Source organism: Belonocnema kinseyi, chromosome 8 (genome assembly GCF_010883055.1).
Source record: "Belonocnema kinseyi isolate 2016_QV_RU_SX_M_011 chromosome 8, B_treatae_v1, whole genome shotgun sequence".
NCBI classification, from domain to species: Eukaryota; Metazoa; Arthropoda; class Insecta; order Hymenoptera; family Cynipidae; genus Belonocnema; species Belonocnema kinseyi.
Window position 1 is genome coordinate 40,555,617 of NC_046664.1, and position 12,617 is coordinate 40,568,233.

Sequence of the window (12,617 nt, forward strand, 5' to 3'; positions counted from 1 at the left end):
GGCGTCATTTAAAGGATCAAGCTCGACGAAAATGGTTCACATTAGTGAATACTAATGCCATCTCTTAGAATTTTCAGGTACTTATCAGACTGCCTAGTATAAAAATTATGCAATTATTTAACACAATGTAACCATTCCCAAATAGTTTAAAACCATACAATAATTATTTGCTCAAATAATCACATCATTTTTTCTACAAAAATTTGGTGCTCCAAAGAATGACTAATTATCACAATAATTCAGCATTACGATTATTTTTTTCATTTGATGGGGGGGGGGGGGGATAGTTTGAATTAGTTACATTTATCTTAACAATTACAAATAGTTTAAAATTAATAGGGATATTCAAATTTTCCATTAGTAATCATTGGTATTACATAATATGGCAGAAATTTTTTAAAATTAACTTTAAAGAATTTATGAAGCTGTGGTTGAAAAGATGTGACATACGTGTCACATTTATATATTGGCCTTTATCTCATTATTTAAACAATTATTATTTACAGTCAAGCAAAGTGCATTTAATTTCCTTGGAAATGTTCTAGTCGAAATTGGATAAAATTTACATCTCCAAATTGATTCTCAAGGTTTTACCTTTTGATATAATGTGTTGCGCAACGATTTTATAATGAAAATTTTCCAAAACTCTCGATGAATACATAAGCTCGTTATCGATTTTGAGTTTATCGACCACTTTGATAATTCTACCAAACTCTTTGAAATCTTATTAAATTCCTCGGAATTTTTTTAATACTAAGGAAATTTTTAACTCTAGAAATTATATCTAATGAGAAATATATAAATTCAATAAATCCTGAAAGGCACGTATTTGATTTAAATTGAATGAAAGTATGCGTTGGATTTATTTATTTATTTTTTATCATCAGAATTACCAATAGGGTAGTTCTTATTTACTCTTGGTGGATTTTTTTCTCGAATTTCTCTGTACTAAGCCTCCTATTTTTTCTGACTGACCAAAAAAATGATCTGCAACAAATTTGAGCGAAATCATTTGATATTAACCCTCAAGCACTCAAAATTTCTCATACAATTAACATGGGGAAAAGTACCGTCAGATTTCAAACGCAGTTAAGTTTTTGATATTTTATCAGAATCCTTTGTCTCTGTACGCTTATGATCTTTAGAATATGCTGACAACATGTTTCTACACGAAATTCTTGTTTTAAAAATTCACAATATAGTGGATCCCTGAATTTGAACGAAAATTACAATTTCTACATTTTATAAAAAAAAACTCGTCAAATTCTTGCAAGAGGCAGATTTATTTACTAGAAAGTACGTAACGAGAATTCAAATTCAAAATTAAAACAAAGTTAAAGATAGCTGCCCAAATTTTGTTTTTCAGGGCGCAATCCCATGGATACATATTAGCAGAGTAGCAGATTTACGTAGTAGGTTATTCGACCAATCAGATAATTGCAGGGAATTTTCTGAAAAGTGTTTCGAAAGTGATAAGTTCGACCCGCGCAGAGACTTGAGAATAGTTTAGCGCCTGCGTTCGTAATGTTTTCGAATATATTAAAAGTGTTTGACAAGTAAAAAAGGAATTTGGTGGTTACAATATTTTACAAAATGCGTAAAATTGTTGTTCAGTGGAAGCTTCTAATGTGTCCCCTAAGGGTTTACATTTTTCTTACACCTTCTTTATTCCTTTACACACCCTCCACACACTTACTTGGTGGTGGAAGGGGGACCTACAGTTTAAGGTGGGTTCCGAACCACCAAGAGCAACAGCCTTAAGTACTTAGAGAAAACCTTTTTCTCTAGAGGTACCGGTCCCACGACTCTCCGGAGATGAACAACTCCCTTGCTAGGCTAGTGTTCACCGCATGGGCATTCATAGAATTTTCAGTATTACGTGCATTCTCTAAACTCTTTCAATTCCTTCAATTTCATGAATGTATTAAATTTCTTTAATGCTATGATATACCTAAAGTTCCATCAATTCCTTCATTATTCTGAATTTCGTGAATGCTCTACATTATGTAAATGTTCTGAAATCTCTAAAAATGTCTGAACTCCCTACAATTCTGGGGTTTTCTTGAAAATTATGAGTTTTATGAATTTCTTGAATATGCTAGATTTCTTGAATATGATGAATTTCTTGAATATGATGAATTTTCCGATATCCTTGAATATTTGGAATTCACTGGATTCCGTACATTTTCTGAATATTCTAAATTTCGTCAATTCTGTAAATTTGTGAAAATCTGTCAATTCCTTCCACGTTCATAAACCCTTGATTTTTCTGAATTCTGAACTATACGGTTTACAAATTGGGACAATCAAGAGGCTGCCAATCACGCACTATTTTAAGAAAAACAAAAAACAATATATACAAGAAAAGCCGTCCTTATTGGATCATTTCCACTCCGCACTTCACTTAAATGCACCATAGGATAGACCAGTTTTTATAGATGTAGATTACATATTAGCTGAGTATAAAAACTTTCCTCGTGCTATTCATTAAAAAAAGAATTACAAGAAAACGCAATGAGTAGCAAAATATTTTTCTTAAAATTGGCTACTCATACCGAATCCCATATTTACTTTTTTTGCACAAATTATCTGCAAAAACATAATAATATTTTATGTTATTATATCAATACCCACCCTAGAATAATTCCCGTCGTTATTACAGATTTAAAAAAATATTTTAACCACTAGTTTCCTTTTTCACTTGTCAAACAATTTTCAAATATTCAAACACATTACGAGCGCCGGCACTAAACTATTCTTAAGTCCCTGCGCGGGTCCAACCTATAAGTTTCGGAACACTTTTCAGCAAATTCCCTCCAATCATCCAATTGGTCGAATATTCTACTTCGCAAATCTACTACTCTGCTAATATGTATCCATAGGACAGTGCCCTCAAACTCATTATTTCTTTGTTTCTTGGTGACAACTTTTCAGGTGTCAATTAAAGGCTACCTTATTGTAAAGAAATATATTTCGTGATGCATGAAAATCAAAATTTGTGAGAATTAAAAATGGCGCTTTATGAAGTACTCAAAAACTTGTATTTTCTGTGCTTCTCGGCCAAGGATCTTTAAATTTAAAAAAAAATTGTTTTATTACAAACTGTAGGGTTGCTAGTAAATCTCGAAATTTTCACTAAAGTAAAAATAGAGCCTTATTACTATTTTCAAAAGTTAATAATTTTTCTAATTTAACAAAATATGAAGTACATTTTTGGAAACGATTTAGTGTTTCTCAAAACCACTTATTTGAAATGTTCATAAGGCTGGAGTATACTGGTGATTTTTTTCTTAATAAAACTTAAAAGGTTTTCACCGAATAGTCAGAAATGTTGATTTTTTGTTATTTCATTAGCCAAACTCTTAAATTTTCAAACAATTTGAGGTTTTGAATAATTTTTTTTTCGAAAATGTATTTTATATTATATTTTAATTTGTAAAATGTATGTAACTTTTTGAAAATAGTAATGAGGCGCCAGTTTTACTTAAGTGAAAATTTCGGGATCTACTTCCAACCATACATTTGCTAATGGAACAATTCATTTTTCTTTCAAATGTTTCTTTACAATAAGGAAGCCTCTTAATTTACACCTGAAAAGTTGTCACCGAGAAACAAAAAAATATTAAGTTTGAAAAACAAAATTAGTTGGCCATCTTTAATTTTTTTAATTTGGGATTTTTATTATCACCACATGCTTTCTAATGAATAAATCTGCCTCTTGTAAGAATTTGACGAGATTTTGTTGATAATTCTAGAAATTGTAATTTTCCTTCAAAGTAAGGAATTCGGCATTTGGAAATTTTAAAAAAAAAATTTTCGTGTGGGTATATTTTTTTAACATAGTCCAAAGATCATAATTGTACAAAGCCAAAGGATTCCGATAAAGGATTACGTATAAACAAAATTCAATGCATTTGAAATTTTACGGTACTTTACCTCATGTTAATTGAATCAGAAAATTTGGGTGCTTTGGGTCACATGTTAATATTAACTGATTTCGTTCTAATTTGCGGGCGGTCATTTTTTTGGTAATTCGAACGAGATGGGGGGGATGAGACCAAGAAGAATCTAAAGTCGAAAAATAAGGACCACCTAATGATCAATGTGCTTATGCTAATGAAAGTAATGAGAATGGCAGAGAATGGGGAATGTACGCAAGGCTCAAAGCTTCCTTCTTCTCTATGTAAAACTCGCCCAGTAATAACCAAGCGTTAGTTTGTATTATAATTTTTTAACTTGTGCCAAAGTTTGGCTAATTTTCGAACAAATATGTGTGAATGCCAAAATTTAAGCAGGCAACCAATAGTCTGACCTAAAGTGTAGTGTTATTTTGCAATATGATATCCTTAATGATAATTTGTATTGAATCATGTAACGAATCATGGAACTTGATAACTTTGATGATGGTCAAAGTTCCTAAAAATCAGGAAAGATTTCTTATTTCCTGCTAGAAATCTCAAATTTGAATCTCAGCGTCATGCCATACCTCGACGGTTTTGCTCTACTTATCTATGCATAAGCTTTCCATGAATAATCCAAACGGACGAATCGTTCTATTTTTTCATTTTTATAAAAACCTTTTTAAATTTTTTATTATTTTGGAAGTTTTATTTGAACTTGAAAAAATTTTTTAAAATCATTCGATTTTTTCCTAAAATTTATGAAAGTCTTTCAAAAACGAAGAAATTGCCTTAAAATCTTTTTGAAAATTAAAATTTTTAAATAAAAATTTATTTAAAGTTATCCCAGGAACCATGGTGAGATTATGGTATTGTCGGGATCGATATGTTTCATAAAATAACATGCTTATGGAATTATGTTGCGCGCATACTTATATGCATTCGGATGGTCCAAATTTTTTTTGTCTCCGAATTTTCAGGCATATGGCCCAGAAATTTTTTCAAACCGACAAAAAATTAAATCTATTGTTTTTTTGTTGTTGAAAAAAAATTATATTTAAAGGTGAGGCAAACCCATGATGTTTAACGCGTATTTTCCATAAAAAATACGCTTTTCTAAATTTTATTCAGAATCGTGAATATCAGATAAATCGGGTAGATATATTTTTATACATAAGTATAAAAATGGGAATATGCGAGTGTTGGCGCTAAATATGAATTATGGCTGTTTCTAAAGGATATTGTTTCTGATATATAAAATACTGATTCATACTGGCAGTCATATATATACATGAACTTTTCAAACAGTTTATTATTACTTTAGCAATTTTCCCACAAAATATAGTTAGAAAGTCGCGATTTTTTTTAACAATTTGGCACTTATTTCCAGTTTGCAAATAGAGTGAAGTAATACTTTATTATTGTTGAAAAAATTATTTTTTAAATAAATTATTATTATTGTTAATAATTTACACGTAAAATAATGCTAGAGAATTGCATTTTTATAAATTTGCCACTTTTTATCCCATTTTCAGAGAAACGTAAGTAATTAATAAAAGTAAAAAAATTGATTAAACAATTTAGTATTATATTAAGTAATATCATAATTGAATAATGTTAGAAAGTTGCGTTTTTGTCAATTTGTGAAACATAAGTGCTCAAAAAGATTTATAATAAGAGAAATGTTAAATTCTCAATGTAATATGTTTTCTAATAGCATTTTAATGCGGCTCTTTAGAGACAGTATGATATGAGCATTTTAAAAAAGAGCGAGAAAAGAATGAGATATCCAAACTACCTGTCTAGCACTTTTTTACTATTTATCAGGAACTTGCTTTCTAGTTTAGACGAATGCTCAGAAAAGTAAAAAATCAGACAAAAATTCCGATCTTTCTTTTTTTTTCATTAAAACAGCCCCAAAGCCAATACAGCTTGCATTGGAGTGCAATTCCATTCCATCATGAGGGCTGAAAAATAACAAGATTGGTGCTTCTACTAGCTTGGCCTTAAAATTGTTAAAGGCTTTCATTTCTTTTTCCGCAAACTTGAATTTCACTCCCTTTCTCAACAAATTTTACAATGGTTTTGACACAATGAAAACTGCTCAATGTACTTTCTGAAAAATAGTGCGACCCCTAGAAAAGATTCTGCTCCATGTACGTTCATTGAAGGAGGAAAATACAAAATCGCTTTGCTTCTTTTTTTAGTTGGGCTAATCCGCTGTTCGTCTATCTCATACCCAAGGAATTCGATAGTAGTATATGAAAACTTTCCTTTATTAAGACTTAGTTAATAGTTACAATTTATTTCCAACCAATAATCTGAAAGTTTTTCTAAAACCCCTAAATGATGTTCCATGGTAAAAGACGCCACCATGATTAATCCATGTAGACAATAATACCTTCTGGTCTCATTAATTCTTTTAAAGCTGTATTCATAAATTTCCGAGTTACGAATGACATGTATGAGTTGGAATTCCCTGGATTCCGTACATTTTCTGAATATTCTAAATTTCGTCAATTCTTTAAATTTGTGAAAATTTTTACGAGTACATGTACCTTGTACTGCTTATACTCTTCTGCAATTTCTATAGGTGGTAAACTCTATCTTTAAGATCCAGCAAACTGAAACACTTTGTGTCACTTATTAAATTAATTTGGTCCTCGAACATAAGGAACGCATAATTATCTCTAACAATGTCCATATTCGTTTAGTGTCCTAAAATCTACACTCATCCTAGTTTCCTTATTCTTCTTTCGGGTGAGGACAATCGGAAAGGCGTACTCCGAGTTACTCTCTTGCACATAACCTTGCTCAATAATCCCAATTTTTTACTATACACTTGTTAACTTCAAAATAATTATCCCCACCATCATCTATAATCTGAACTTATTCCGGAACTATAAAAAAATTTGTTCTTATCAGAATTACTGCGCTACCTCTATCTAGAAATATTTGAAAGGTCAAGTTATAAACTTATCATGACCTTCCACCTCGATGTCAAGAATTCGGTGGTAGTTATGCTCTTCGGCCGCTTGATTGATGTTGGCCACCTCCTGATGTGATCTTCTCTTTCTTTTAGAACTCTGCTGCGTCATGTGGTCTTGATCATGTGGACACAAATTTGCACCATCAATTTTTAATGTTTCTACCTTTTAATAATGTTAGAATTTGGGGATCGGTGATCACTAAAAATTGAAAGTCGACTGACATAAAAAAATGGTTAATATGATTGTTTTTCGAGGAATAATAATAAGAATTAATTAAGAAAGTTTTTCAGAAATCTTAGGATCATCATTATTGAGGCTTGCTGTGTGCGAATGAATCCTCTTTAGGAAAATGTAAAATGATAATAATGCGATTCAAAAAAATAACTCATTTTCATGATGATAATCTTTATTTATTATACTAGTTTTAATTTGTTTCTCAGTAAGCGGTCGATCTTCATTATTTTGACTTATAGAACAAATATCATGCTCACTATTTTAACTATTAAAAAATATATATAATTTATATCTTCTGATAAAATAGTTTGTATTAGTGATAAAATTCAAACCTACTCATGTTTTTTTCACAGCATCCCAAAAATATCATACGTATACTGTGCAAAACAGTTACGCCTTGATTGTTTATTAAGTCCCAATATAATCCCATAACTTTAAATAACATCATTATAAAACTCGAAAATACCCCTAATTAAGGAAAAACTAAACACTCTAGGTACATTTACATAATAAGAATAGTAATTAAATAAAATGATTCAATGTACTGCTGTACAAGAAAATGCATTCGCCTACTGGGGAAGTTTAATCTCTTTCCATCCATCATTATATTTTGCAACAGGTTTTCCGTTGGATATAATTATATCACCATTTTGAGGAGCACGTACTCCTACAATACCTGATAATGAAAAATTTCTTATCAATAAATTTAAACGTAAAAGAATCAATAAATTAGGCATTTATAAACTGAAAAAATTATAAGTTTAAAGCAGAATTCTCTAATATTTGTTTTAGATTATATTTATTTTTGAACTTACCCTTTCCATCAGGTCCATGAATCCTTTTATCAAAAAGGAATCCAATACGTCCTTTTGGAGGACGAAACACCTCAGCAGCATCAGGAAGAAAATCTGACACTAAGAAGAATATGGTTACTTGAAATTTCAAAGATTGAAAAATTACATAACTTAAAACTACCTAATTTCACTAAATTGCGAGTATACTAAGAAAGGATTCATTCATGTCGCAAGGCTTTTTAGTTTGGGGGTGGGGGAAGTAAAAATAATTTTTTACGTAAAAATTCTTTTCTCTAATTATTTTATTTAAAATATACTAATGAACATCTCTTATGACTTAAGATTAATTCTTATACTTTTTATTATTCTTTTCGTTTTATTATATAAAATTGTATAATAAGTAATTCCAATTAATACGAATGAGCTCCCTTTAAATTCTTCAAATCCCCTTTAAAACTGCGCAAATCCTTGCAATCTCTTGGAATCTTAAAAATCGCATACATTTTTTTAAATCAATGGAAATCCCTTGAAATCTCTGAAAATCATTTAATGTCTGAAACTCCACGAATAATTTCGGAATCTCACGAAGTTCTTTCAAAACTCCTTTTTGAGAGGATTCTTAAGATTTTTGTGACACATATTTATTACGCAAGACTGTATTTTTACTGCATGTACCAAAAATATATCAATTTTTTTTCACTGCAAACGAGATTTCAAAAGATTTCAAAGCATTACATATTCTTGATCTTTATCACATTTCAATCCCATAATTTTAAGAGATTTTAAAATATTTTCAATGAAATCATAGGATTACAAATGATTTCAAGAAATACCAAAGTATTTCAACGAATTTTTAAGGATTTTAGGAATTTTTTAAATATTAGTTTTAAGATATAAAGACATTTTAACGGATTTTATAAGATTCAAAAGATGTCACGATAGGTCAGACCACCCTACAGTAGATAATGCTTAAATTAAATTGCTTATTATTGTAAAATAATTATTAAAATGTAATTATTATTTTTAAAACGATACGTGTCAATATATTAAAGTTAGAATTGATTACACAGGCACACGAAAAAAATATCTTGTCCGCCAGACGAGATAAACATTTCTATACGTTTTTGGGGCCACTGAATTCGAATCCAGGGTTGGTTTGACTCGATCATGTCGCATTTCATTTCTAACCCCCAAAAAATGATAAAAACTTGAAAATTCATGGAAACACCCCGAAAGCAAAGCAGTTTTACGTTTTCAGGGTCGCTGAGACCAAATTTGAATTTCATTTGAATCGGCGCGGTCGCATTTCATTCATAACCTTAAAAAATGAATTTAAACACCGAAAAAAGACGGTATCTGTCAAGGCAGCAGAATTTTATGCTACAGGCCGATAGCCACGCTGAAAGAATGACTAACAAGTTCTTTGTACTGAAAACTGAATACAAGCAATTTATGTCCAGAACAGTTTTCACTGTTTTAATATTGTTTAGGTTATGAATGGAACGCTACCTCGCCGAGTTAAATGACCTTTAAATTTGGACTCAGCGACCCTGAAAACATATAGCTGCTTTTCTTTCTGGGTATTTCCATGAAATGTTCCAACTTACATCATTTTTTTGAGGTTAGGAACGACATGCGACCTGACTTGTCAAATCAACTCCAGATGCGGTTTCATTGACCCCAAAAACGTAGAGAAATGTTTTTCTCATCTGGTGGACAAGACCTTTTTTTTCGTGTGTCTGTGTTATTTCACTCATATTTTCGAGGATTTTAATGTTCCTATATCGATAAATTTTAATAGCTTTTATATGATTTCAAAGAACATGAACATATTTTCATGGACGTATGGGGAATTGGAAAAAATCCTACAATTCCAAAGAATTTATATGAATTTTGAAGAAATTTCAAAGAACTGGTAATCCTCCGTGAACACACCTATTTTTCAATCACGGATCAAATGCTTCTCAACGACGACTGACCACTCTGCAAAATATAGCAAGCATTAAAAACTATAGTTGAGACCTCGAACTATATTACCAGATCCTAAGAGATCGCCCACTTTTCAAATTTCTTTTACCAATTTCGCCAACAAAAATATGTTTTGGGTCAGTTTAACCCAGCGTATTCTTTTCTGAAGAATTTTAACGGACTTTAGCGGACTATGAGGATTGTTTATGGTTTCACAGGATTTCAACGGATTTTTAAAGATTTCAAAAGATTTTGAAATATCAAAAAGTATTTTAAGGAATTTCATACAATTTAAATGGCTTTTGAAAGATTTAAGTGAATGGTTCAATAATTTAAGGAATTTTAGATCACTCTGAAAGAGTCCTACGAATTTGATTGATTTTAACAAATTATAAAGAGATTTCACTTGATCTTATAATATTTTAAAATATTTTTCGGAATATGACTGGTGTAATATACGAGCAAATCATCCCTAATTCCTTAAAATCCCCCAATATCTGTCCAAATCCTTCGACAGCACTTAACATCCTTCGAGATATTGTTAAATCTCGGAAATCTGTTTAGTCGCCTAAACGTACCTTCAAATCCCCTTAAATCTCTTTAAAAATTTTTTAAGTACGGACGATGGGAATGGTGCCCGTGCAGGGCACGGCATTAATTACAAATAACGTGTCTCTTTTTTTATTTTGATATTAGTTTTTCTTCATAAACTATCTTTCTCTGTTTGGCAAAATAGTTATTTGATGCAATTTCTGCTTTAAAATATGGGTAAGAAGACTAATTTTGAAAAAGTCGGTGCCACTCCTAACTTCAAGACTACTGCACCGATCTTTTTGAAATTTGGAACCCGGTTTCTTTACATAATTTTCAAGGTAGTGCTGGAAAGTTTTTTTTCAAAATTATTCATATTTTTTTCTTTTGCAATAACAAATTACCCGATTTTTTCGCAAAAAACGCGTTTTTCAATTCAAAGTGTTCCCAAAAAGTGAAAAATTGAAATTTTGAAAAACCCTCCCAGCGTTAACTGGGGAAATCAATTATCTAAGGAAATAAATTTGACTTTTTTTAATTAAGATGATGCAGCACCGAGTTATCAGGGGCACCATAATTTTACTTTTTCCGATACGCTTCCGAATAATTTCTGCCATTGCCGTATTTTTAAATATTTTTACATGAAAATTTCACAAAATACTCTTCGAATGCTATACTTTAATTTACCATTGGTTTTAATAAATTTAAACTTTTTTGTAAACAAAAATTCGCAAAATTGTGCCTTTTTGCACGAATTGGCGTTACCCCCCCCCCCCCAACCTTAAATAAACGGCTATATATGATTACCACCATACCTCAGGGTATGGAGTACACTGGCTGAAATGCGACATTCATCAATTAGTTAAAACTCAAATAATGAGATAATTAACAAGAGGTTTAAAGTAATATGTTCTCGGATAATGTAAGCTTCTACTTTAAAAATTCGTACATCAAAAGCACGTTTCAATTACATAATCTGTAGTAAATTTAAGACAAAGCGCAGTATTTTCTTCTGGGTATTTTCTTCAAGCTCTTGAAATCCTCTCAAATTTATCGCAATCTGTTGAAATGCATTCAATTACTGGAAATCTTTGGAATCCTTTGAAATATGAGAATGCCTATGTGTGCGTGTGGGGGGAGGTATTTTTAGAAATAATGTTTACCTAATTAATGGACGTACCCTAATATGTAATTTTCAAAGAACTAAAGAATTGTCTTTTTATCTAAATCTCAACGATATATGTATAGATTATAAAGCCTAAAATTCCGGAAATTTATCCGACAATATTCCCCCAAACGTAGAACCAAAAGGGTAATAAAGGGTTTATTCGTGCGTACACCACATATTATGAATTTTAAAAAAGTTAGATACGCTAATAACTTAAGGAAGGTCGGTTGACACGTGTTTCTAGGTACTTTATTACGAGTAAACACTGTTTTATAAAACCAAGTGTAGATTTAGATGAACTCCTTCCTTCACTCCACTCATCCCTCCACTCGCGAAACTTAAAATAATCACTTAGGTATAGACCTTTATTGGCGGAGGGTTGTCTTTTGATTCTAAAAAATGTAAAGTAAGTCCTGAAATTCAAATATTTGATGTTCTTTCCTTTACCTTTTGGTTCCACCCGTTCCTCTTGACGACTCTCTTGCGTACTGGCACTGCCTCTATTAACTCTTATTGTGCCTGCACCACCGCTCACGTACTGTCCATCTACAACTGCACCAACATACTGTCCATTCGCATATATCAAACGAGCATCCTCATGTCCCGCAAATAGACTTGCTTCTGGTGGGGGCCCTCGGCGTTCCGAGCGGTTCGTTCCCCTATTCGCCTCATTGTCCGATGCCCAAAGTTCCTTAATCAGCAAACATTTGTGTGAAGAGATATTTTTATTATTAAAAAGTCTGGATTTAAATTGATTTTATATAAAATGGCGACGAATAATTATTCACAAATTATTTAATGACTATTTGCAAGGCACGTTTGCTGCAAATACATAATTGCGCAGCAAAATGAAATATACGTTGAATTAGAATAATAAATATTTCAAGTTTATAGAAAATCATAAGTCTACGTAAAAATTGTAAGTCAGCGAGTAATAAATTATTGACCAACCGAAGTATAAAATATCTAAAGCAAATGAGACAATCCTATACTTATAAGTATAATGAAGTATTATACATAAATTATTGATAAA

General features: G+C 31.2%; 1 protein-coding gene across 1 annotated transcript in view; it reads right to left on the reverse strand.

Annotated features, from left to right (window-relative positions):
* Window positions 1-7,386: 7,386 nt before the first annotated feature.
* Window positions 7,387-12,617, reverse strand: part of LOC117178970 — a 14,228-nt gene continuing 8,997 nt past the window's right edge. The window contains exons 2-4 of the mRNA XM_033370566.1: window positions 12,032-12,275; window positions 7,939-8,037; window positions 7,387-7,799 (exon numbers count right to left, since the gene is read on the reverse strand). Coding sequence (XP_033226457.1) covers window positions 7,693-7,799; window positions 7,939-8,037; window positions 12,032-12,275 — 450 coding nt within the window. The 3' untranslated portion in view covers window positions 7,387-7,692. The remainder of the gene's footprint in view (window positions 7,800-7,938; window positions 8,038-12,031; window positions 12,276-12,617) is intronic.